This window comes from Stomoxys calcitrans, chromosome 1 (assembly GCF_963082655.1).
Source record: "Stomoxys calcitrans chromosome 1, idStoCalc2.1, whole genome shotgun sequence".
Lineage (NCBI taxonomy): Eukaryota > Metazoa > Arthropoda > Insecta > Diptera > Muscidae > Stomoxys > Stomoxys calcitrans.
The window spans coordinates 149,897,546-149,925,094 of NC_081552.1; the positions used below are offsets into that span (position 1 = coordinate 149,897,546).

At 38.0% G+C, this 27,549-nt stretch overlaps 1 protein-coding gene across 1 annotated transcript in view; it reads left to right on the forward strand.

Moving 5' to 3' along the window:
• The first annotated feature begins 18,504 nt into the window (after positions 1-18,504).
• The window catches only part of LOC106092178 (opsin Rh3), a 65,876-nt gene continuing 56,831 nt past the window's right edge, over positions 18,505-27,549 (forward strand). Inside the window, exon 1 of the mRNA XM_013258948.2 lies at positions 18,505-18,702. Coding sequence (XP_013114402.1) covers positions 18,629-18,702 — 74 coding nt within the window. The 5' untranslated portion in view covers positions 18,505-18,628. The remainder of the gene's footprint in view (positions 18,703-27,549) is intronic.

Genomic DNA, 27,549 nt, shown 5'->3' on the forward strand with positions numbered 1-27,549 from the left:
GAGCGATCGGGATATAATGGGATTCAACTAAAAGGTATTCAAGAGTAGATTACGAATTTCATAATAAAAGTTGGGTCCATGTGCCTAGGGTTTGACGATCATGACAATATGGGACTCAAATGAAAGGTTTTCGAGAGTAGATTACGAATAGGGTCAGGAAGAAGGACTATGCTTTATAATATGTTGATATCCCAAAAATCCCATTACCCCAGAAATTCCACCCAAAATCACAAGTGGACCGATAAAGACAATATGGATATCAAATGAAAGGTATTTAAGAGTAGAATACGAATTTGGTATTAAAAATTTGGTCCAAATACCCAGGAAGTCGCCCTAACCCCAAAATGTCTAAAAACAGACAAATTGGTCGTACATATCAATATGGGGCTTAAATGAAAGGTATTCGGGAGTAGATTACGAATCTGGCATACAAAATCAGATCGAAGTGTAGGGGGTCTACCCACCCCCCAAAAATTCCCCAAACGGGCATATGATCCAACGTGACTATATGGGACTCGGTTTGTTTGTTTGTTCCGTAGAATCAAAAAAAGGTTGTATAATTTTTAGATATCGGATGGGGGCTGACCCTCTCCCTTACATCAAAAACGACACCTAAATCCAAAAGAGGACTGATGGGCACAATATGGGTTTCAAATGAAAGGTATTGGAGACTAGAAAATGAAAATCATATTAAATTTTGGGTCTAAGTATCCAGCGGGCCGCCCTATGAATATGGGACTCAAATGAAAAGTATGCGGCAGTAGATTACAAATATGGCATAAAAAATTAGGTCCAAGTAATGGGAGGTCGCCTCACCCCTAAATACCTTCAAATGGGCATGTCAGCCGACCATGGCTATATGGGAGTCAAATGAAAGATATTTGAGAGTAGATTAAAAATATAACATTAAAATTTGCGTACCCCCAATTTTGGGGGTACACCCTAAATCATTCCTTAAACTGAACTTCATTTCCGACTATAGCAATATGGAGCTCAAACCAACGGTATTTGGGAGTAAAGAACGAATTTGAAATCTATTTTTAGGGCAAAGTGCCTGTGGCCTCCCCAGCCCCAAAACACCCTCCAAACGGTTCATACTTTCCGACCATGACAAAAGGGGTTCAAAGTAAACGGATTTGAAAGTGGACACGAATTTAATATCCATATTTGAATCGAAATGTCTCCCCTAAAAAGCACTTCTTACTATCCTAAATTCAAAAATACCAGATCTCGGAGATTGGTAATGCGATTAGTTCGAAATTTTTTTGCACTCTAACAATCACCAAAAAATAACATGGTTTCTATTGTTGGGGACGCGGGGACAGCCCAAAATCCGCCAAATGGATATATAGACCAATCACGGCAATATAGAGCCATGTTATATAAAAGCTATTTGGGTGGATATTTATTGATTTTCGGGAAATTTATATTCATTTTAGGGATAAAGACCCTGGGGTCCACCCCACCTTCAAACACAACTTTTTTACGGATCATGCCATTATGGGACTCATACGAAATGTTTCTAAAAGTAGAGCACGAATCTTATATATATTTTGATGGGCAAGTGACCACCCCCGAAATACCCCCTAAACTCGAAATACTTACCAATACAGTTATATGGAGCTCAAAAGAAAGGCAATAGAGTAAAAATTTGCCAGGAACTGAGCAGGGTCAAACTTTTCATTAATCAATGAGTGCTTTTCGATTCAAGTTGAGTTTATCAACGAGAAGGGACCTTTTTTATAGCCGAGTCCGTACGATGTGCTGCAGTGCGACACCTCTTTGGGGAGAATTTTTTATATGACCATGCATGGTATGGTACATCGCAAATGTAGCAGGCATTAAGAGGGGATAACCACCGCTTTAAATTTTGTCCGAAGTTCCGCCAGGATTCGAACGAAGGCGTTCATCATAATAGGCGGACATAAGCTACAGTAGCACGATATCCACATTCAGGGCGAAGTGTCCCCACCCTAAATAGATATAAGAGAGTTAGTGAAGGCGCAGCGGAGCGGGCTCTGTCCAGCTAGTAACGTATATAAAATGTTGATTGACAAACCACAACTACCTTACAGCACCCATTCATATGGATCACTACTTCGGACATTTAGCGTATGATGCTGAGGTTGGTATCCATTACGATTAATTTATATAATTTCTTCATTATACACTTTTTAGAGATAATTGTGTTCCTTTACTGATATTCCAACTACCCGTAAACGTTGGTCAAACCCCCATACTTCGATCAACAAAGACAGCATTAAAACAAACGGGAATCATGGTTAAAAAAAAGTTGACTTACATTATTTTGGTCATCTACATAGTGTATTAACTAAAAGATTTTGTTTACCATTGAGTTCTATATAGTTGTGGCAATATGACCCTCTCCACTTGTAAAAATAATTAGTTTTTTTTAATAACAAGACAAAATACGTATTTTAATGCAATACATTTCATTTTGTATTCACAATTGACCAAGTTCATTAAAAAATGGTTAAATTTTGGAAAAGATGATGCACCTATCTTTAAGCAGTAAGGTGGTTAAATGAAAATATTACGACTTCATGGAATGACCTGCATAGCCGTCGGATCTTAGTCCAATAGAAAATTTGTGGTGCGATATGAAAAATGAGATGGCCACAGCAAAACTCAATAATTAAAATAAGATGTGTTATTCGAGGGGCCTGGCAAAAAATCCGAAGGAAAGATACAAAACTGTAGTAGATTCATTGGAATGTCTTTGTGAAGAAGTTTTGCGAAGCATAGGTTGTCCAATAAAATAACAATTTATAACGCCAAATATATTTTAAAACAAGTTTATCTGTTTTTTATGTTAAGTTTTAGTAATCACTCCTATTATTTTGACTTTATTCAGAACACGAAAAACTTTTATCTTTTATTAAAGAGTAAAAAATGAACTGTCACAGAATGCGAGTAAATCTATAAAAAATATTTCACATACCTACAAAGAAAAATACAATTTATTTTCAGTCAAAAGATTGTACTATTCTTCGCTGCTATTTTTTTGAACGCAGCTGTATGTATGTACGTATATGTGCTTAAATATGACTTAATCGCGATTTGAGGTTGGCAATGTGTGTAATAAATAATATATATTTTTTTTTGTTTAAATGAATTTTTCTGTTGAGTTATGGGAGGAAGACATTTGTAACACTTTCATATATGAGGCCAAATCAACCATTGGGCTTCATACACTCCATGCATAAATCCTGGGTATTAGGAACCGTTCCAAAATTACACTCACAATTCAGAAACAGTTGTAAAGGGTGATTTTTTTGAGGTTAGGATTTTCATGCATTAGTATTTGACAGATCACGTGGGATTTCAGACATGGTGTCAAAGAGAAAGATGCTCAGTATGCTTTGACATTTCATCATGAATAGACTTACTAACGAGCAACGCTTGCAAATCATTGAATTTTATTACCAAAATCAGTGTTCGGTTCGAAATGTGTTCATTCACCGTAACGTTGCGTCCAACAGCATCTTTGAAAAAATACGGTCCAATGATTCCACCAGCGTACAAACCACACCGAACAGTGCATTTTTCGGGATGCATGGGCAGTTCTTGAACGGCTTCTGGTTGCTCTTCACTCCAAATGCGGCAATTTTGCTTATTTACGTAGCCATTCAACCAGAAATGAGCCTCATCGCTGAACAAAATTTGTCAAAATTTGAACACATTTCGAACCGAACACTGATTTTGGTAATAAAATTCAATGATTTGCAAGCGTTGCTCGTTAGTAAGTCTATTCATGATGAAATGTCAAAGCATACTGAGCATCTTTCTCTTTGACACCATGTCTGAAATCCCACGTGATCTGTCAAATACTAATGCATGAAAATCCTAACCTCAAAAAATCACCCTTTATTTCTTCAACTTCTTGTTATGCTGTGATTTGGCTGACGCTGTTGATTCGATAGACTTATTGAAAGCCGCTCAATTTTTTTAAAGGCACCTTTGAATTTTTTCGAATAAAACAAACAAGGCACAAACACAAAACAGGTTATTGGGTTTACTTTGTTCTTCCTTAAGCTCTTTTTGATTCTCTTACTTCTATCACTTTCAATTATCACTAAAGAACAAAAATATTATGGGCAAAACTTTTTTCTTTATATCGGCTAACACCAGAGCAAACAATTGAATGGAACACAACAATCAACACTGAACACTTTCGTTGTGAATGCAATTCTTTCGCGGAATATCGTAACAAAAATTAAACGCGTTTAAATGGCTAGATGCGGTAAACAGCGAGAAGCCTATCTGCGAGTTGCGTTGTTTGCCGGTCGGTCGTAATGCTTCCGTATGACTGAAGTCATGTCGCAGCGAAAGAAACAAAAATCGTAAAATCAAACAAAAACACACACTAGTCTCGCAGTTGTCGTCAACGCCTGCGTCATATACGACGTAGCAGCAGCAACACAAAAAATACAACATTTCCAAACAATAACATTGACTCGGCCCCAACAAACCACTGCTGATACATCGTTTGCGCCAAAGAGGGTGAGATAATACAAGAGAGGGTTTCTGCTTTGTCTTCCCCGTACCGTAAAATAACATGCATTAAAGACACAACATTTTCCATGTATTCCAATTGGAATCACATTGAGGGTTGCAACATTTTCGGGTTATTCTGTTTTGATTCGGGCATTCGTTCGAACATTTTTCGTATTTTGCTTTGTTTCTTTGCAACCGAAAGTTGGAATAAAAGGAAAAACGAATTATCGTAAGCAACTCAATCATGTTGTGTCTTTAACTTTTGTCACAGGCCATGCCGTATTTCGCTCTAATGCCAACTCTTTTCCTTTCTCACCCTCTTTGGTTTGCGCTGCCTCAACGACAACGTCTATGGCAGTCTTTCGATCTCTCCATGCTAGCCGGTGTTTGTTTTGGTTTTTTTGTTCTTAATGAAAAACATTTTAACCCATTTTATGCGCCCACCATAAAAACGAGAGAAAGGTAGAGAATTTCTGCCAAATTACGCATCGTCGTCACATAAAAGAGAATTAAACAGCATCACATGGCCTTGTTAGTGGAGAGCGCTGTTATGATAGAACACCAAGATATGTTTTAATAAGGTAAATGCTTCGCTTTTCGTGTTGAAATTTGTTGCATCCAAATTTGTTTGTAAAGGGAGGGTTGACAGTAATGGGGATTTCTCCGCAAACTGGGATTTATTTTCTAAAATGGAGACGAAATTTTTATCTTGGGGACTCGGAGCAAAATTTGGGTATTTTTTTCGGGAGGAATTTTCGTTTCAAAATTTTGTATTTTGCCTTTACCTTTTTATATTATATTCATTTGTCATTCCGTTTGCAACACATCAAAATATCCATTTCCGACCCTATAAAGTACAATATATATATTCTTGATCAGCGTAAAAATAGAAGACAACCTAGCCATGTCCGTCCGTCTGTCTGTTGAAATCACGCTATAGTCCTTGAAAATGGAGATATTGAGTTGAAACTGCACAGATTCTTTTTTGTCCATAAGCAGGTTAAGTTCGAAGATGGGCTGTATCGGACTATATCTTGATATAGCCCCTATATAGACCGATCCGCCGATTTAGGGTCTTAGGCCAATAATTGCCACATTTATTATCCAATTTTGATGAAATTTGGGACAGTGAGTTGTGTTAGGACCTTCGACATCCTTCTTTAATTTGGCCCAGATTGGTTCAGATTTGGATATAGCTGCCATATAGACTGATCTCTCGATTTAAGGTTTTGGGTCCATAAAAGACGCATTTATTGTCCGATGTCGCCGAAATTTGGGACAGTGAGATGTGTTAGGCCCTTTAAAATCCTTCGCCAATTTGACCCAGATCGGTCCAGATTTGGATATAGCTGCTATATAGACCGATCTCTCGATTTAAGGTTTTGGGCCCATAAAAGACGCATTTATTGTCCGATGTCGCCAAAATTGGGGGAAGTGAGTTGTCGACGTTTTCCTGAAACTTGGCCATAATCGGTCCTGATTTGGATATAGCTGCCATATAGACCGATATCTCGATTTAAAGTCTTGGCCCCATAAAAGACGTATGTATAATCCGATTTCACTGAAATTTGACACAGTGACTTATGTTAGGCTTCTTCACATCCGTGTCGTATATGGTTCAGATCGGTTTATTTGTAGATATAACTACTAAAAAGACCAATATTTTGTTATACACAATTGAACATTTAGTTCAATATAGTGAATATCGATATTAATCGGTTATTATTATCTTTTGATATTACACATAGTTATCGATATCATGATAACTATCCAGGACAACTTTTCACTGAAACTCTATCCAGAACATGAAACTTGTACTGGATGGATTAAAATAAAACAAACTGTACCAATGAGGGATTATGTCCCTGTTTTTACACAGTGCAAATCGCGAGTTATCGACTGTTATTGTATGATATCGATTACAATCTACCCATTTTTACAAATTGTATAAACATGCCCTCATGTGACACCCGTCCTTAGTGAGTTTCGCCAAAAAAATAATATGAGGCATATTTTTGTCCAAGAAATGAATTCTAATATACAAATATTAACAAAAATAAAAGGGTTTTTGTTGTACTTTAAATTCAAAATTGGCTTGGGATTTTTTGAGGCTATTCAAATATAATTGGAAATTTTTTAGGACAAAACATTTGAAATTTGGGGACAAGGGACGGAAAAGTACTGGCTACACTATGTGGAGGTATGAATCCTCATCAAGCTCGTTCCGGTCCATAGGACCGATCGCCGCGAGAACGTTATAGCAATTGGTTATTTAAAGGCGCCAATAACTCGCCGTGTCTATCGAGTATCACAGGCACTCAGTATTTGTGCAAGAGCCGGTACCGCCCTGCCCATAATGAAAAATAAATGTTATGGTATTATTTAGTTCAAAATTTACCCAAAATTCGTATAAAAAATTTATTACGCTTTATCAAAACTTTCGCTTCTTTTATGAACATTTGCTAAACTACGGGAACATATCTTATTTTCAAAGAAATTGTAATTACACTTAAAGTGGGTATGGAAATTTCCTAAAAAATTTTTACTTATAACTAGTTTAAAAAATTAAATTCACGTTCAAAAATATTCACGGAAGGCAAAATTGCACCCTTCTACATCTGTGACAAACCAAAAAAAAATTAGTATGAAACAAATTTTTTGTAGCAAATTTTTACTGAAGCTCATTGCCGTTGAGTTTAAGGATATGTCAGTATAAAGTTCACCACGTTGTAAGAGCAAGTTTAATCTATATATATAAAGGAGGTGCGTGACTGACTGACTGATTGATCATCGCCCAGACCAACCGGCTAGAGCTAGAATCATGAAATTTTGCACGAATGTTGATCTTGGGTCGAAGGCACGTGATAGGCTGGATTTGGTGATATTCGTACGTTTAGGAACTAAAAAGTACGAATGTTTGCCCAGGGCGAACGGAAAGGGCTAGAATATCGAAAATATAAGGTATGATGGAAAAAAATTTGGAAAATCATACCGGAAGTGCGAGCAATAGTACATTTAGTACCGCAATTGGTACTATTTGATATTTTCTTTGTAAAATGAACTATAGCTCTGAATTTTAGAACTTAGGTACACTATAATAACCTTAATTGGGTGACTTTAAGAGTTTTTGAAAATTTGTACATTTAGGTACTAAAAGAGTACCAAAAAGGTACGAAATGGGTAAACTTTGTACAGGGCGGATAGATGGAGCTAGAACATGTGGGTACAACTAAGAAATAAAAATCAGGTGGCTAAATCTATTCTATTCACCATGAAACTAGAGGTCTGAAATTTAGCATGTAGGCACAACTAAAAAATAAATGATAGGTGACTAAATGTTCTATTAAAAATTTTTAAATTTTGGTTCCATTTGGTGCTTTCTGTTCAGATGGAGCTAGAGGTCCAAATTATGGGATGTATGTACAATTAAGAAATAAATGATGGATGACTAAATGACCTATTCGTATATTTTAGTGCGAAAATTGGTACTATTTCGTACTTTCTGTTCAGATGGATCTTGAGGTCTGAAATTTGGCATGTTGGTTCAACTAAGAAATAAATATTGGGTGGCTAAATGATTTATTCACCATTCGCACATTTTGGTACCAAATTTGGTACTTTCTTTATAGATGAAGTTAGAAGTCTCAAATTTTGCAAGTGGATACAATTAAGAAATGTATGATAGGTGAGTAGACTTTTTAGACCATTGTGATACCACAGGAACAGAAACTAGAGGTCTGAAATTTAGCATTTAGGTACAACTAAAAATAAATGATAGGTGACTAAATGTTCTACAAAAATTCGTACATTTTGGTACCATTTGATGCTTTCTGTTCAGATGGAGCTAGAGGTCCAAATTATGGGATGTAGGTACAATTAAGAAATAAATGATGGATGACTAAATGACCTTTTCGTACATTTTAGTACCAAATTTGGAACTATTTTGAACCTTCTGTTCAGATGAATCTTGAAGTCTGAAATTTGGCATGTTGGTATAACTTAGAAATAAATATTGGGAGGCTAAATGATTTATTCACCATTCGCATATTTTGGTACCAAATTTGGTACTTTCTTCATAGATGAAGCTAGAAGTCTGAAATTTTGCACGTGGGTACAACTAAGAACAGATAGGTGAGTAGGTTAGGTTAGACTAGGTTTAAGTGGCAGTCTGCCATCAGATTCACTTAGATGTTTTCGTCCATTGTGATACCACAGGAACAGAAGAAGGAAGATGCCTTGCGAATGTTCACATCCGCTAAATCAGACAGGTTCTCAAAGAAATGAGAACCTAAAGTGGAACTTCTCTTGACTACTAGTGCGGTACAAACACACAGAAGGTGTTCTATAGTCTCTTCTTTTCGATGTACTCACAGCTTCTGCAAAAGTCATTGCTGGCAACCTTCAGTCTGTCAACATATTTTCCGATTAGACAGTCACCTGTCATGACGAACACAATGACTGAGACGTCTGTTCAAGCCAATGACAGCAAAGCAGCAGACTTCCCCAAGTCTACATTAGGCCACATAGTTTTGGAATGCTCACAACCCCCTCTTTGTAATCATCTATCATTCGTTGTCCTTCGGTCCGGAAAACTTAGCTTACATGTCGCTAGAGGCATACCCACAGATTCCAGTATACCTGGGGTGTGTAAGGTAGTTCCTAGTCTCTCAAGCTCGTCCGCTTTACAATTCCCTGGGATATCTCTGTGGCCCGGCACCCAGAACAGGTGAATTTTGAACTGTTCAGCCATCTCGTTGAGAGATCTGTGACAGCCGAGGGCGGTTTTTGCACCTTTTTTGTACCTTAGCTATTCCACCACTTCCTTAATTGCAAGGACCACCGCTTGATACACACAGCAGTGGTCGGGTAACCTTTTCAATATGACCAGTTCTAGATCTTTAGAGTACACCCCAAAGCCCACCTGGTCGTTTAGTTTGGAACCATCCGTATAAAAGTATATGTAACTTTTGTTACCAGGGATATCGTAGTTCCAATCGGTTCTATCAGGAATAGTTGTACAGTACTTTTAATCAAAAAAGGGCTCAGGTAGCGTATAATCCACACTACCACGAACATCGGATATTGTATCTAGGATAACACAGTGTCCGTAGTCGCCACATGACCAATGAGTTAGGTTCCTTAACCTCACGGCAATGGACGCTGCAATTTGGGTAGTCACAATTGCCAGAGGCATAATATGTAGCATTAAATTCAGTGCATCGTATGGTGTCGTCCTCAGTGCGGCTGTGATGCACAAGCAAGCCATCCTTTGGATCCTAAGTATTGAGCAGTAGGTGGACTTTTGAAGCGCCGTTCACCAGGCCACAACACCATATAGCATTATAGGTCTGACAACTGCAGTATATACCCAATGCATGCAAAAGTTGGGTCTAAACCCCCAACTATTGCCAGTGGTCTAAACCCCCAACTTTTGTAGGTGTAATGGGCAAGAGTTGCCTTTCTTGTCCTTTCTAAAATGTTGGAAGTTCCATTTTCCTGTCCAGCAAAACACCCAGGTATTTTGCGCTTTCTGTATCTCCTCTCTTAAGCCTGCCGTAATGCATTTTTTAGTAAGTAAGTTATTAATAAACTTTGAGATTTTCCCGGGAAATGTGTATCGACGAGTAGTTCTAGTGTTTCCTCACTAGACATTGTCCATACATTCTCTGACTTAAGGATATACCCCACCATAAGAGGTCTCGAGGACAGAATCTTCCTTAGCCTAGAGGCCTTAGATGTATCCTCCACGAAGCTGCAGAATTCAACCCAGGATTAGATCTGAGCCTTTCTAAGCTCGCCCCTATATTTTCTTAGCTCAGCCTTATAAATATCCCAATCGCGTGGTGTTCTTGTAGCTTTCGCTCTTTTGAAAAGTTTTCTGCAGTCCTTCCTTAGACCAACCAGCTCTGGGGTCCACCATGGAGGTCGCTGTTTGCCCCTAAGGAGGTTATAGACAATGTCTATAACCTCCTTAGTTTCCACTTCCTTTTCTAGTCTAGAAGGGATAGTGGTGCAGAATTTGTGCCGAAATTTATACTAACCCTCCTTTCTTATGTTTAGCCGAGGGACCATTACTTCAGCATTTTCACCAAGGCTTAAACTATTATAACGATGATCAGAGAAGCTGTGGTCACCCAACACTTCCCAGTCGCATATTCTTCCACTTATATCTTCCGATACAAAGGTAATATGTAGTACCTCCTGCCTGTCCTTGGTAATGAAGGTCGATTTATCCCCTTTATTGCAAATCGCCAGATTGCTACTTATAATATATTCAATAAGCAGCTCACCCCTTTCATTGACATCCGAACTTTCCCGTATCTGGTGATGTGCATTAGCATCACTTCCTACAATGAGGCTTATCTTCCATACAGAAGCAGCTGCAACCAGCGCCTTAAGGTTTGAAGACGGCATCTCTGAATCGTGTGCCATATATAGGGAAGCAAGCCAGTAACGAGACTTGTTTATTTCAAGGCTGGCTACTACTTAATCTTCAGTGCTTAGCGACGGAAGAAGGAAAACATTAAGACTACTCTTTGCAAGAATACAGGCTCTGTGTCTCCCATTCCCCGTACCCTTGAGAAGTTTAAATCCCGGAATACTTAGTTCACGTACCATTCCTCTACACACCCATGATTCCTGGATAAGAACCACGTCAAAGTCCCAGCCATCAGTAGGACCATTAGTGCCGCCGAAGCGGCCTTATAATGGTGGAGATTTATCTGTAGAAACCGGGCCATAGTCAGGATTCAGAACTTCCACCACTGTTTTGTTAGCCTCGTCTTCTGACTCCACCAGGAGTTCATCCTCACAAGATTCGTTAGATCTTGTCATGATGAGCTTCCGTACTCATCCAGGTGCAGGTGAGAAAGCTGTGGAACCACTCTTCCTCTGGACACTGGGTACCTGCGGTGTGGACGATTTCTCCTTAGATTCTTCACTTACTGCTGCTTTCGAAGTACTTTCCGAGCTTTCCCGCTGGCACGAACTTTGAGCCCAGTCCAACTTTGTGACCCACTCACAGAGGGCTTGTCGAGTCCCGTTTCGTTGCCACCTTGACTCGATTGTGGCAGGGGAATTTTCAGTCTCCTGCAATCCGCCAGACTTCAGCGATCTGGTCGATAGCTCCTCAGGCAAGTGTTCATCAACAACTGCCGAGTCGTCTCCTGATTTTCCAACCCCACCGCTTCTATAGACCTTCAATTTTAACTTGTTAAATCCGTAGGATATAACCCCTTCAGACTTGTTGAGGTCTGCGAGACAGCCGGAGTTTAGTGCGAATACTGCATGTCTACATGCGCCATTGGTCGAGAAGTAATATCTTCCTTTTTGACTAAATCTAGTGCCTCACCTGGCCAGATCTCAGCAATCTTTTTTAGTGCACAACGATACATTTCAATTGAGCGTTGAACCTCGAAGACAATTAGCCTGTATCGGCCTCGATACCAGCCTGCATCGTCACAAGCTATTAGGCATAGGATGATCTCTTGATAACCGCAGCCTATTGGCCGACTGCGGCGCAGTTTCCGAATCTAGACGTATAGTCTTTGGGGTAGCCTGTGCAGCGAATTCCCGAGCCCAATTTAGGGAATCTCTCTCCCTATTAGTGAGAGGCTTAGAATCATTCGCATTAAGCCTCTCAATAAACCTTAAAGCGATGCGTCTTCTATTATTCCAACCTCTTAAAGAGCATTTTGATTTGCCGGAGAAGGCCGATGGCCTTGGCAAATTATAGGCATGCGAAGGAAGAATAGGTTCGGCATTGTCCTAGAGACTCAAACCGGGTGTCTTCGTCAAAAGCCCCTGCTGACCAGCCGTCTGTCGGCTAGTGGAGCCACCAGTCGAGGTTTCAGTACCAGACAAAATTCGTACATTTTGGTACCAATTTTTTTCACAATTCGAACATTTTGGTACCAAAATTGGGACTATTCGGTACTTTCTTTATGGATGGATCAAGAGATCCGAAATTTGGCATGTAGGTACAACTAAGAAGTAAATGATGAATGACCAAATGTTCTATTCAAAATTCGTACATTTTGGTACCATTTTTTACTTTCTGTTCAGATGGATCTTGAGGTCTGTAGGTATAACTAAGAAATGTATGATGGATTACTAAATGTTCTATTAAAATTTCGTACATTTTGATACCATCTGGTACTTTCAAACCAGATGGAGCTAGAGGTCTAAATTTGGCATGTAGGTACAACTAAGAAATATGTGATGGGTGGCTTAATGACCTTTTCACCATTCACACATTTTGGTACCGTTTGGTACTCTCTTCATAGATGGAGGTGGATGTCTTAAATTTGGCATGTAGGCACAACTAAGAAATATATGATTGATGACTAAATGATCTATTAAAAATTCAGTCATTTTGCTACTAAAATTGGTCTGGTAGCGGTCTCAAATTTGGCATGTATGTACAAGAAGGAAATATGTAATGGGTGACTGAGTGACCCATTCAATGCCAAAACAAATTCAATACCAAAAAGTGCAAAAGAGTACGAAATAGCTTATCATCGCCTACAGCGAACGGGGAGTGCTAAAATTTAATAACTTGACAAAAATTATTCCAGTCTTGAACGAAATACGGCATGTGGAAGGAAATGTACTAATTGTGGTGTAATTGGTACCGTGAAAGGATATAGTGGGCAACTAAAAGATATTTGTATTCGTACCCAAATGTATAAATTGCTACTTTTTAAACGGAGTGAGATAAAATTCTCAAAATTGGGATACAAGTACACCTTGACTATACATTTTGGGCAACCAGAAGAATATTCCAAATCGTACATTTAGGTACTAAAACGTACAAAATGGAACATTCTTTACGAATTGAGCTAAAGCGCTCAAAATTGGGATTTATTTATATCTTGACAATATATATTGGGCGACTTAATAATTTTTCCGATATATTGTTATTCTAAATAATGTTTGGTGCTTTCTTTACAGTAGGGGACCGATTTCTGAAATTTTTTACGCAATTATTACAAAACTGTATAATCTTATAAACTGAGTGACTACCTAGGTTTTTGGAAGTCTTACACTAAAAAGGGGATATCAAAAACGGGTATAGCTAGGGGGACCACCGGGAAGCAAGTTTAATATTATTTGAGGACATGTCAGTATAAAGTCCACCAAGCTGTAAGAGCAAGTTTAATATAAAATTGTTTAGTAAGTGGGGAATGAAAAATGGTATAATTCATGATATGCTATAGACAGTGCTTTCCCCGCTGATATGTATATTCCGATACACATGCTGGCTCGAAAGAATAATAGAGACAAGCGAAATTTCGCCCCATACAAGGAAAAGCATCTTCATATTTTTTTGTAAAACAATTTTACTACGGCTACGATGTACTAAATTAAGAAACTTCAAAAGAAATCAGTTTCAAGGCTATAAATTTAATGATGGTTGCCAAAAAATAATTCTAGGTGAAGTCATTCTACTAAAATCCAAGCGTAAGGTTAATCGACTATGCGGCTAGATTTGTAAAATTTCCGTGGGTTTTGTCATTTCGTTTTTGCACATTCCGCCTTAAGTATTTCACTTCCTAATCCTATTTACTGAGACATACAAAGCCCAGTAAATGAATGTCATGTGCAACACAACAGTCGCACTTTAGTATTTTCTCTTCGTACATATGGAAAAGGTATTTTCTTGATCTCAAAGGTCATGATTTTGAATAAAAACTACAAACAGCTGTGCAAAATATAAGAACAACATAATATAAGAACAATTTTCGTTTATTTTGAATGAATGAAAACAATACAAGTAAAAGCGTGCTAAGTTCAGCCGGGCCGAATCTTATATACCCTCCACCATGGATCCACCATGGTGGAGGGTAACCATGGATCCCATTTGTCAAGTTCTTTGAATTACTTTTTCAAAGATATATGAGCTATATGAAGTAAGTGCCCGATATGGACCGTACTTGTCATGCCGTACAAATCATAGAAAAATATCGCCCCGAAAATTTCAGGCAAATTATTGTAGATAAGAATGAGGCTCAGAAAGTCAAATTGGGAGATCGGTTTATATGTCAGCTATATCAGGTATAAACCGATTTAGATCATACTTGGCACAGTTGTTGGAAGTAAAATCAGGATATCGGTTTATATGGTAGCTATGTATATCAGAATGTGGACTGATTTAGACCATAGTTGACACAGAAGTAGCAAAACAATATGTGAACATTTTTAGCCAAATTGGATAAGAATTGCGCCCTCTCGAAGCTCAAGAAGTCTAACCGGGAGATCGGTTTATATTGCATCAATATCAGGTTAAAGACAGATTTAGATGATACTTGGCACAGTTGTTTGAAGTCACACCACAGCGACGTATACAAAATTTTAACCACATTGGATAACAATTACGCCCTCTAGAGGCTTAAGAAGTCAACACCCAAGCTCGGTTTATATGGCAGGTATATCAAACCATGGACCGATATGGCGCATTTACAATCCCAAACGACCTGCACTAATAAGAAGTATTTGTGCAAAATTTAGGGGTATTTGGCTGAAATTTTGCACATATTGTTTTGGTATGACATCCAACAACTATGCCAAGTATGGTCTAAATTTGCCTTGACTTCTTGAGCTTCTAGAGGGCGCAATTCTTATCCGATTTGGCTGAAATTTTGCACATACCGGTTTAGGATGACTTCCAATAACTGTGTCAAGTATGCTCTAAATTAGTCGATATCCTAATATAACAGTTCTCCCGATTAGACTTCTTGAGCCTCAAGAGGGCGCGATTGTTATCTAATTGACACTTCCAACAACTGTGCCAAGTATCGTCTAAATCAATCTATTACCTGATATACTCGCCATATAAATCGATTACTTGATTTGACTTATTGAGTTCTAGACGGCGCAATTCTTATCCAATTTTGCATAAGTTGTTTTGGTATGACTTTCAACAACTTAGCCAAGTGTGGTCTAAATGGGTCCATAATGGGACATAGCTGTCATATAAACCGATCTCACAATTTGAATCTCTGTGCCTCTTGAATTTTGAAGGTGATATTTTTATATGACTTGTACAGCATGACAAGTACGGTCCATATCGCCCAATAACTTTATATAGCTCATATATATGAGAAAGTCATTGAAAGAACTTGAAGATTGAAAGTCATTGAAAGAACTTGAAGAAGATTCTGCCGGCCGAAGTTAGCACGCTTTTACCTATTTGATTTTCACGCCGGGATTTAAACCCAGGCGCTACGGTGGCCTCCGTAACGCATCTATATACAAATATTGAACCACACTTCACAGAAATGGGTAAGGGTCTGCCAGAACTTACTGTGCCAAATTTCATCGAAATCGGTTGAAAAATGACGAATTTATTGCCTCAAGACTTTAAGTCTGAAGATCGGTCTATATAGCGGCTATATATAACTAAAATCCGATTTTATGAGATCAGAAGATCAGGTTTATATACAAACAATACAAAATCATCAAAAATTTTTGCAAAATGTTTTTTACCCAAGATATCTGCAAAGTTATGAATATCCAAGCGCTGGGTATTTACCCGGTAGAAACCCATCTCGAAACATGTGGGGATGATTCTGTGAGCACGCGTTGTTGTTGTGATTGATCTTATAACATCTGCATATTGTTTCACTTTAATAAACCAATAGGGTCAATTTGACAACTTCGTACTTGATATTTTCTATGGATGACCGACTAATTTTTTACGAACACAGCTACGCGGTATTGACTGTTATAAGAGCGGACCAGGAATATAATGTTTACAATACGGAGTGGAAACAATTTTTAATACCATTTGTTTGCAGATAAGTCTATAAGTTGAAATTCTTTTGGAATGGGGCCGTCCCACTTTACACTTGATCTGAGATTTGTGTCTCAAAATCGTACTCTACTCCCAGATACCGATAGGGCCATGAGCACGTTTGGGAGAGTTTTTTTTGGGGTGAGACGGTCTTCCAAGTAGTTTACCCCATTTAGATATCTAATGGTGATTTCGATTCTGAAAAAAGTTTACCCCAATGTTGCACTCATGCGGGACAACATTTTGCAAATGTGGCCCCAACCCTCTCATAGTGTTACACTTTTTCCATTTTCAATAGATCATGTTCATATGTCCACATGTAGTGATTTCAACCAAATAATTCGGTAAAAATCGCATCCTCGTCTTCGGAGGAAGAACTTTCTAGCAATGCATCTAACATGCCGTTCACTTATGCCGCTCACTTTTTCCATTTTTATATATATTTTTTTAAATATTTTCCACTTTTTTCGAAACATTCAACAAATGTTGTTTTCTTCTTCTTCTGTTCAAACAAAATTTGCTAGAATGATAGCCGCTGAATTTAAGTGCGACATTCTCCACCGTAGACTTGGCACGGTGTAAGAAATGCAACATTTTTCCACTGGTGGTGGGGGTAAATTTTTTTGGACAAACGAATACAAAATTTCGATTTCAGTGCAACATGACGAAAAATATTTACACTTTTTTGCACAATTGAAATCACCATATGTTGGGTTTTTAAGTTACTATTAGGTTACAAACAAAAACTAGCTTAATTCGATGCACCCATATCTGATATATCTCGGATATGCCTCAAAATATTCAAGACCCTTCGTATTCGGTTTGGCCCCAAAAAAGATTAGCCTTTTGGGGGGCCAAACCAAACTTGAAATTTCCCACATCCCAAATTGGCTGTTGTACTGTGTTATTATTCGATTTCACTTAACTTTGCATGTTATCTTTCAACTCTATTGCCTAGTTTTGTCAGAATCGGTTTATAATTTTATGTAGCTTCCATTATCACACTATTTTTCCTGGGAGATGTACTTCGACGGGCATACAAATTTCTACAAAAGACTTATTTCGAAAATTTAGACTTTACGGTTTCCTACATTTGGGGTGACGATATACTAGCATATTTAGCCTGGTCGCTTTACTCACCAGCACGTTCGAAATACTTACTAAAAATAGTTGAAACAAGTAAATGCGTGCTAAGTTCGGCCGGGCCGAATCTTATATACCCTTCATCATGGATCGAATTTGTCGAGTTCTTTCCCGGTATCTCTTTTTAGATAAACAAAGGATAAAAGAAATTAATTGCTTTACTAATTAAATTGAATGTTAAACAGTTGTTGGAAGTCATAACGAAACAACCCATGCTAAATTTCAGCCAAATCGGATAGGAATTGCGCCCTCTAGTGGGTAAAGAAGTCCAGATTCAAGACCGGTTTATATGGCAGCTGTATCAGGTTATGAAGCCATTTCAAACCATAGTTGGCACAGTTATTGGAAGTTATAACGAAACACGTCATTCAAAATTTTAGCCAAATCGGATGGCAATTGGGCCCTCTAGAGGCTCAAGAAGTCAAGACCCGAGATGGTTTATATAACAGCCATATCAGGGTATGGACCGATTTGAACCATACTCAACACAGTTATTGGAAATCATAACGAAACACCTCATGCTAAATTTCAGCCAAATCGGATAAGAATTGCGCCCTCTAGAGGCTCAAGAAGTCAATACTCAAGATGGGTTTATATGGCAGCTATGTGAAAACATGAACCGATATGGTCCACTTGTGCAAAATTTCAAGCGGATAGCTTTACTCCTTCAAAAGTTAGAGTGCTTTCGACAGACAGACGGACGGACATAGCTAGATCGACTTAAAACGTCACGACGATCAAGAATATGTATACTTTATGGGGTCTTGGGCGAATATTTCGAGGAGTTACAAACAGAATGACGAAATTAGTTTACCCCCATCCTATGGTGGAGGGTATAAAAATGTCATTGAAATGCTTAGAAAAATACTAAAAACAAACTCAGCAAAAAGAAAATTCCAAAACATTTTCAGATTTTTGCTTTTAATCCCTGCCAATCCAGCAGTTAACCAAGCTAAAGACAACACTTAATCCCTTCATTGAGGCCAAAGGCCAGACGTAAATCAAAGACGTCTTTGCACTGGAATTCTCATATAAAAACACTGCAATTGCGGCCGAATCAATTCGTCTCCCATGACCAGTAATAAGTAACAGAAAAGCTTTACATTAGCAGCGAAATTTAAAGAATTTTCAAAACGGCCAAACGGGAAGTGATTAGTTGGTGCGTCTGAGAATATGGAATATTACAATACAAGCTCTCCAGCAGATACGTATAGCAATGTTTCCGTCGTACTATTTCCTCAAGCCAGGTTTGTGGTCATGATTGATAAAAGTGGTGCCAATCACCAAATATTTAAAACTATTTTTGAAAAAAAAACAAGAAAAGATTAGCCAAAGACCTTGGGCAAACAAAAAAAAAAGCAAAAATTAAGTAAGAAAAGCCTTCACCTACCCCATAAGTGGAAATTGGAAGCTATTATATCTAATTCCGAACTAAATTTTATGGACGTTTTCAGATGGGTTATAAACAATCCGTATTAAATTTGGAGCTTATTTGAACACATTATAAAAACAACGGCCCAAATATGGCGATGTATAAATTTTTATGAAAGCTAAATATTAATCTGAACCGATTTGGATAAAATTTAACGAAAATTTCAACATTGCATTCCTCAAAATCGGGAACTATTTCTAAATCTTACCAGAGATGGACTGTCGAAAACTCCGACATATATGACAAACATTTCCGACGTGTAACACATACGTCGAAAACGTCACACAGTGGCGCAATTTGAGTTTTTTCGTGGCGAAAATCATATCTTTTGAACAATTTAAGATAACTGAATGACGGCATGTGAAAGAGAACTGTTCAGGCAATGAAATGAATGTTTAAAAAGGGTGCTACGCCTTGTAGGTGCCTATTTAAAGCTCATCAAAGTCAGAATTTGTGGAAGAATGGTAAATAAGTGGATTAAAAAAAACATTTTTGTAAATTTTATCTTTTTCGCTTTTTTGAAGCTTTAATGTTTTAAAATTATAAACTAAAATATACAAAAAACAAAAATTAAAAAAATGTCTGCATCTTTCTGTTATAATTTCATCAAAATTCGTATATGAATCTGTCTAAAAGACTAATATTTTCTAAACTATAATTTTTTTTTCCAATTTTGAAGAAATAAGTGGATCGGAAGATGCTGCCAAAATGTTGTATAGGTCCTCATTTTGCTTCCCCCGTGATGCTTTAATCGTATTCTGTAATCTATATTTTTTATAGAATTTGTTAAGAGACTCCTGTGCTTCTTCAGAAAGCTCTCCAATTGGCAACGACTCGTAGTCAATTGCATATTTGTCATGTGCCAATATTTTATGCACTGTTGGGGTCAATTTCTTCTGTGGATACTTTTCCATAACTTTTGTCTTCTTGATTTGGCTCGAGGTCATCGAACAATTTGCAAAAACAGGTGTTGATGTTTTATTTAATTTGTAATTTTTACCAATATTTCGACCACCGCCGGTGATCTTCATCAGGGTTTGAAATTTTTAAACAAAACAATAGACTTTTCCTTTACAGCGCACAAGTTCCGCTTTTCCGCTTAAAGTGTTGCAGTTTTTGATGCATATTCTCCATATTTTGAAGAATTGATGCTTTCCTTGCAGTTGGAGACATTTAAAATAGTTCCTTATCTTTTTACGATTTGATTGCCAATTCCAGTGAATCTAGTTACTACCTCCTCATTTTCAAAAAATCTCCTCCTAGAAGTGTTTCCATCGTTTGAGTTTCCGTATCCGTACTTGAGATGGTCCACTTTAAGTCCAAGTTGATTAAAAAAAAAATTATGCTATATTTGCTTCTTTCTGATATTTTCCTTATCCTATTTTGATGTATTTTCATCGAAGTTTTCTTCCTTTTGTGGTAGGGTATACATCAATTTTAGCAAGAACTCAATGCACCGTATCTCCTTGTTTGTAAAATAGTTCAAATTGCCAAAGTTCTTCTGACTCTTTTTACAAATTGGACATGACAATCAATGTTGAGGTTATTCCTGTCAGTTCGTTTACGACTTTTCCATCAATCACGCTCAGGTGGAACTCGTAGCTGCATTCAATATATTTCCCTTCTCCAATGTTCAACACTGTGGGCTTACTTTTTTGTTGTTCAATATCCTTCACCATTGCATTTATGAGTTTTTCAGATTCCTTTACAAATTGAAACATTTTTGGTCGGCAATAATGCACTGATTACGAACGTGGATTTTTCCAATGAAAAGAAACGTCAGATACTAGCCGCAAAGGAACAACGGATACCATTAACATATTTGCGTCCGATATTGTTTATCGGAAGATATCCTTTGCTTATAAATGCTTTGTCCTGATGATCCATCGCAACTCCATTTACTGATCAATGTAAATTTTTTGGGAAAAGTCGCCACCTCATTTTCAGGAAGACTCTTTAGCAGCCGTTTTGAAGTATGGTCCATAAGATTCGCAGGCAGGTTTTCGCAGAGAATTCCGTAAATTCCTTAGGCAGTGGTCGTGAATCCAATTTGGCTTGCGTTATATAGCTATATGTGGGTAAAATGTCAACCCCGTGTTGGATTAACGATGTTCTTAGTATGCCAAATTTGTCCTTGGAAAATTCTAAGTCCATAAACAAGGCCAAGGTTTCTTCCAAACTATACTTTTTTATGGTTGTGTTTAGAGGAGTGAGAAGCAAAAGATTTTGTAATCTGCGATCTAACTTTTTGTTTGTTCTTTGTACACTTGATAGACGGCGCTTCCGATAATTGCGGCGTGGGAATATGTGGCATCTATAAGTCTCCTCTTTTTTGTGTAAATTGAGCAATCCTCCATACTCGTTTTTATACCCACCGCCATGGGATGGGGGTATACTAATCTAGTCATTTAGTTTATACCACCTTGGAATATTCCTCTAAGACTCCATAAAGTATATAAATTTTTGATCGTCTCGACGTTCTGAGTCGATCGAGCCACGTCCGTCTGTCGAAATCACGATAGCGATCGAACGCGTAAAGCTAGCCGCTTGAAATTTTGCACAGATACTTAATATTGGCGTAGGTCGTTGAAGATTGCAAACAGGCCATATCAGTTCAGATTTAGATACAGCTCCCATATAAACCGATCTCCCGATTTGACTTCTTGAGCCCTTACAGTTTGCAATTTTTGTCCGATTTGGCTGAAATTTTGCATGCGGTGTTCTGCAGCGAATTCCAATAACTGTGCCAAATTTCTAAACAGGTCAAATAATTTTGAATTGTTCAACTCCATTTTTTAAGCACCTGTAGCGCCAACTTTCACTCCTAAACTAATCTATGGATTATGTTTATTTGGCACAATATAGTATTCAGTATTAGGCGCCTTTTTGTATTGGTCTGTAAATGATGTACTTTTTAACAAATGCGTAGCTGAGGATAGGTTTACAGGTAAATAACAGATTTAAGTTCTAACTTCATTCAATAGGTTGTAATGAATAATAGGTACTGATCGTATACGGTTTAGATGGAAATCCCATTTTATCAGTGACCTTTGAATTATTCGTTTAATTAATTGTTGAATCTATGGGCATTTGCCTGAAATTTCTAAAACATTACAGAATGAAAAATGTAAGTCATATACCTTAAATACCAATAACAAAGAAGTGATTTTTTTTACATTTTTACCCCTAAACAAAATTGGGGCAACTGCGGACAGCATCATATTTTGAAAATGTGGCGAGGGCTATTATCTTTTTATATTTTTCGTCAAAGTTGAAAATTAGTGTAAAATGGGTACTTTTTTAATAAAGATTCACCTAGAGAAGCCCCAAAAAATCATTTTTTTTAATTCGTATTTCGTGGGCGCACATGAAAATTTTGATTTTTGCCACCTATTTCCTCAATCTGCGCCATTGTGCGTCGCACATCTAATCAAAAAACATATAACAATAGTTTTTTACAGTTAAAAAATAATAAGAAAATCGTATCACAATTTTGAAGTTCCTTGAATTAATGGTTGTAGCTACCCTAGTGCCCCCTCACCAACACTGGTGGCATTTATGAGTATCTTAACATGGCCAAACTGCTACGCAAGGAGTGCTAGCTGTAGGTTAGGTTAAAGTGACAATCTGCTATCAGACTCACTTACACGTTTTCTTCCATTGTAATACCACAGGAACAGAAGAAGGAAGATGCCTTCTTGTTCCTATCGTTGAACCATCCAGATCTTTTTAAAAAGGCCAATAGCTTACGATTGTTCACATCCGCTAAATCAGACAGGTTCTCAAAGATATGAGAACCTAAAGTGGAACTCCTTCTAACGGCTAGTGTGGGACACATACACAGAAGGTATTCTATAGTCTCTTCTTCCTCGATGTCCCTACAGCTTCAGCAAAAGTCGTTGCTGGGAACCTTCAGTCTGTCAGCATGTTTCCGATTAGACAGTGACCTGTCATGACGGACACAATGGCTGAGACGTCTGTTCTAGCCAATGACAGCAAAGCAGAAGACCTTTTCAAGTCTAGATGAGACCACATAGTTTTGGAATTCTCACAGCCCCCTCTTTGGGACCATCTATCATTCGTTGCCCTTCGGGCCTGGTCCTGAAAACTTAGCTTACATGTCGCTAGAGGCATACCCACATATTACAGTGTCCCTGGAGTGTGTAAGGTAGTTCCTAGTCTCGCAAGCTCGTCTGCTTTAGAATTCTCTGGGATATCTCTGTGGCCCGGCACCCAGAACAGGTGAATTTTAAACTGTTCAGCTATCTCGTTGAGAGATCTGCGACAGTCGAGGGCGGTTTTTGTGTTCAGAAATACGTTCTCCAGGGATTTAATTGGCTGCCTAGCTGTCTGAAAAGATATTTAGGCTAGTCGTCGTAATGACATTATATCTTAGCCATTCCACCACTTCCTTAATTACAAGGCTCTCTGCTTGATACACACTGCAGTGGTGGGTTAACCTTTTCGATATGACCAGTTCTAGATCTTTAGAGTATACCCCAAAGCCCACCCGGTCGTTTAGGTTAGAACCATCCGTATAAAAGCCTATGTAACTTCTGTTACCAGGGATATTGTAGTTCCAATCGGTTCTATCAGGAATAGTGGTACAGTACTTTTAATCAAAAAAGGGCTCAGGTAGCGTATAATCCACACTACCTGGAACATCGGATATTGTATCAAGGGTAACACAGTGTCCGTAGTCACCACATGACCAATGAGAAAGCTCCCTTAACCTCACGGCAGTGATCGCTGCAATTTGGGTAGCCACAATTGCCAGAGGCATAATATGTAGCATTGAATTCAGTGCATCAGATGGTGTCGTCCTCAGTGCGGCTGTGATGCACAAGCAAGCAATCCTTTGGATCCGGTTATGAATCGCCGTCCACCAGACCACAACACCATATAGCATAATAGGTCTGACAACTGCAGTATATACCCAATACAAGACACGCAGTCTCAATCCCCAACTTTTGCCAATGGCTCTCTCTCTCTGTAAAAAGTTTTAAAGAAAAAACTTTTCATCCTACATTTTTAAAATATTTATAAAGTTGCTATAGCAACAACAACCAATCTAAAACAACTAAATGATGCCGAAAATAAACAAGTAGCTAAGCTTTTTTGCTGGTTTCTGACGTTTACTACATTTTATACAAGTAGATAACGTTTTCGACGTTTACAACTTTTTGACTGTCGAAAACTTAAAAAGTCGTCATACGGAACCTTACTCTGAAACGACTTTCATAAAATTTAGCACAGGCTTTCAGATGAGTAATACAACTTTCCATATCATACACAGAAACAATGTAAACCTAAATTTGACCGATTAAATATGGTATTGACTTAAGGCTGGAACTACGTTTTTTGGGCAAAAAATTCCCAAAATCTTTTTTTCAGTGGTTCGACAAGGTTACCACATTCTATTTTTTTGAGTTCCTTTGGCCCAAATGTTGCCATTTACATATAAAAATTAATATGGCACCAATCAATTTGTCAGCTGCTTACGTGCATGGGTACACACAAATGTGAGTGTGTGGACCGTACTTAAATTCATATATGTTGTTGTTATTTCAACTAAAACCCACCCCTTCAAAACTTATAAATAATGAAACGCAAATGCAGCTTTTATTTGTAAATATAAATGAATTTTGAAGTATTTTCATTGGTATAAGTTAAATAAGCACATCTTTCCAAAAGCCTTTGCCAACATCTTCCACTTGTTTCAAAATAATGTTGTTTTAATTGCAAGACCAAAAACAAAACACTAGCTTTCACAATACGTTTTACTTCGTACAAATGTATTGCAATATCTTGCTTGAAAGAAACATTTTTTATTTATTTTAGAAGTATATTTATTTTTTATATATAAAAATGAATTTGTGTTTGTTTGTTTGTCTGTTCCATATAGACTCAAAAACGGCTGAACCGATTTTCTTGACATTTTCACAGATGGTGCATAATGATTCCGTGGTGAAAATAAGGTACTACATTTTTTGACATCTGAAATGGGGCGGACCCTCCCCCTTACTCTAATTTTTAAAAACGCCAGATCTCGCAGATTGGTGGTGCGATTTAAGCAAAATTTTGTGTGCCGTCTTATAGTAACCTAAAAACAAAAATTTGGTATCTAGGGGGCCGCCCTATCACGACAATATGGGACTCAAATGAAAGGTATTTAAGATTAGAAAACTTTTCTGATATTCAATTGTCGGACTATGTGTTTGGGGGACCACCCCTAAATCCGACATATTTACAGACTATGGCAATATGGGACTCACATGAAAGGTATTTGCGAGTAGAATACGAATCTGATATCCAAATGTTTGCCGACTATAGTAATATGGGGCTCAAATGAAAGGTATTTCGGATCAGACCATGAATCTGGACCAACTGTCTAGGGGACGTCCCACCCCCATAACAACCCCCTAAATAGGACGTATTTGCCCAAACCGGACATATTTGCCGACTTTTGCAATAAGGGGTTTAAATGAAAGGTATTTGAGATAATAAAACGAATTTAATATTCAATTTTGAGGCCAATGGCAATATGGGGTATGGGGGTGAGTTGGACCCCCCTGTATCAGATTCGTGCTCTAGTCTCAAATACCTTTCAGTTGAGCCTAAGTTTGGATGTTGGATCTACTTCATTCTCTTGATTTTGGTGGTGGATTGGAGTAGCCAAACCCTTTGTCCCGAAAGTGGATATCAGATTCATACTCCACTCTCAAAAATCACATTTGAGCTACATATTGCCATAGTCGGTATATGTGTGGGTCAGGGGAAGTTTATGAGATGAGTTATTCTTGAAACACTTGGTCATTAACATAGATTTAAGCCTCTTTTTGCCATAATCCACAAATATGTCCAGTTTGAGGTAGAGTGGGGTTGTCACCCTCGCACTTAGCTCTGAAAAAATATCAGCATTTTGTTCTACTGTTAAAGTACTTTCATTTGACCAGCAATCGCATTGGTTTAGGGGGAGTTTATGGGGTGACACTACCCCCAAACACTTGGCTTCAAAATTGAATATCAAATTCATTTTTTACCATAAAATACCTAATTTTCGGGGGCTGACCTGAAATAATATCAGCATCGTGCTAGAGCCCTATAATGTCAAGCATTTTGAAGGTGTCTATCAAGATATTCAGGGCAACGGGTCTGGTTCAAATCCACACTAATTAAGTTTTTTTTTTGTTTTGGTTATCTGCATTCAAAATCATATTTCAATGGTACCACTTGGGATACCACATTTTTAAAGATCCGTAGGTCCTCCTTTGTCCATCCCAATTTGAGGGTAAAAAGTGTACTCTACTACCAAAGACCAATTATTGCTTTCCAATTACATCCTGATCGGCCTTCATATATTATTTTTAATGCTTTTTATACCCTCCACCATAGGATGGGGGTATACTAATTTCATCATTCTGTTTGTAACTACTCGAAATATTCGTCTGAGACCCCATAAAGTATATATATTCTTGATCGTCGTGATATTTTATGTCGATCTAGCCATGTCCGTCCGTCCGTCTGTCTGTCGAAAGCACGCTAACTTCCGAAGGAGTAAAGCTAGCCGCTTTACTTCTTATTAGTGTAGGTCGGTTGGTATTGTAAATGGGCCATATCGGTCCATGTTTTGATATAGCTGCCATATAAACCGATCTTGGGTCTTGACTTCTTGAGCCTCTAGAGTGCGCAATTCCAATGCGATTGGAATGAAATTTTGCACGACGTGTTTTGTTATGATATCCAACAACTGTGCCGGGTATGGTTTAAATTGGTCCATAACCTGATATAGCTGTCATATAAACCGATCTTGGGTCTTGACTTCTTGAGCCTCTAGAGGCCGCAATTTTTATCCGATTGAAATGAAATTTTGCACAACGTATTTTGTTATAATATCCAACAACTGCGCCAAGTATGGTTCAAATCGGTCGATAACCTGATATAGCTGTCATATAAACCGATCTTGGTTCTTGACTTCTTGAGCCTCTAGAGGGCGCAATTCTTATCCGATTTGAATGAATTTTGCACGACGTGTTTTGTTATGATATCCAACAAGTGTACCAAGTATGGTTCAAATCGGTCCATAACCTGATATAGCTGTCATATAAACCGATCTGGGGACTTGACTTCTTGAGCCTCTAGAGATCGCAATTATTATCCGATTTGCCTTAAATTTTGTACGACGGATTCCCTCATGACCATCAACATACGTGTTTATTATGGTCTGAATGGGTCTATAGCCCGATACAGCTCCCAGCAATTCTTATTCGAATTGGTTGACATTTTACACAGGTCTCCAACAAATAATTTAATTGTTGTCCAAACCGGAGCATATCTTGATATCGCTCTAAAAGCAGAGATAATCTTCGCTTATATCCTGTTTTGCCTAAGAAGAGATGCCGGGAGAAGAACTCGACAAATGCGATCCATGGTGGAGGGTATATAAGGTTCGGCCCGGCCGAACTCAGCACGCATTTACTTGTTTTGGGTAGGATAGGATGTGCACTCTGACACATCATTTCATTTGATTACAATATATTCTCGGTCGTCCTACATGACAGTTTGGTGTTGTTTTTAAGACCCAAACGATAATTAATTTCAGTCCTTTATTGACGATGTACATGTCATGCCAAACGGCGGGACGACTGGACGTGACCCAGTT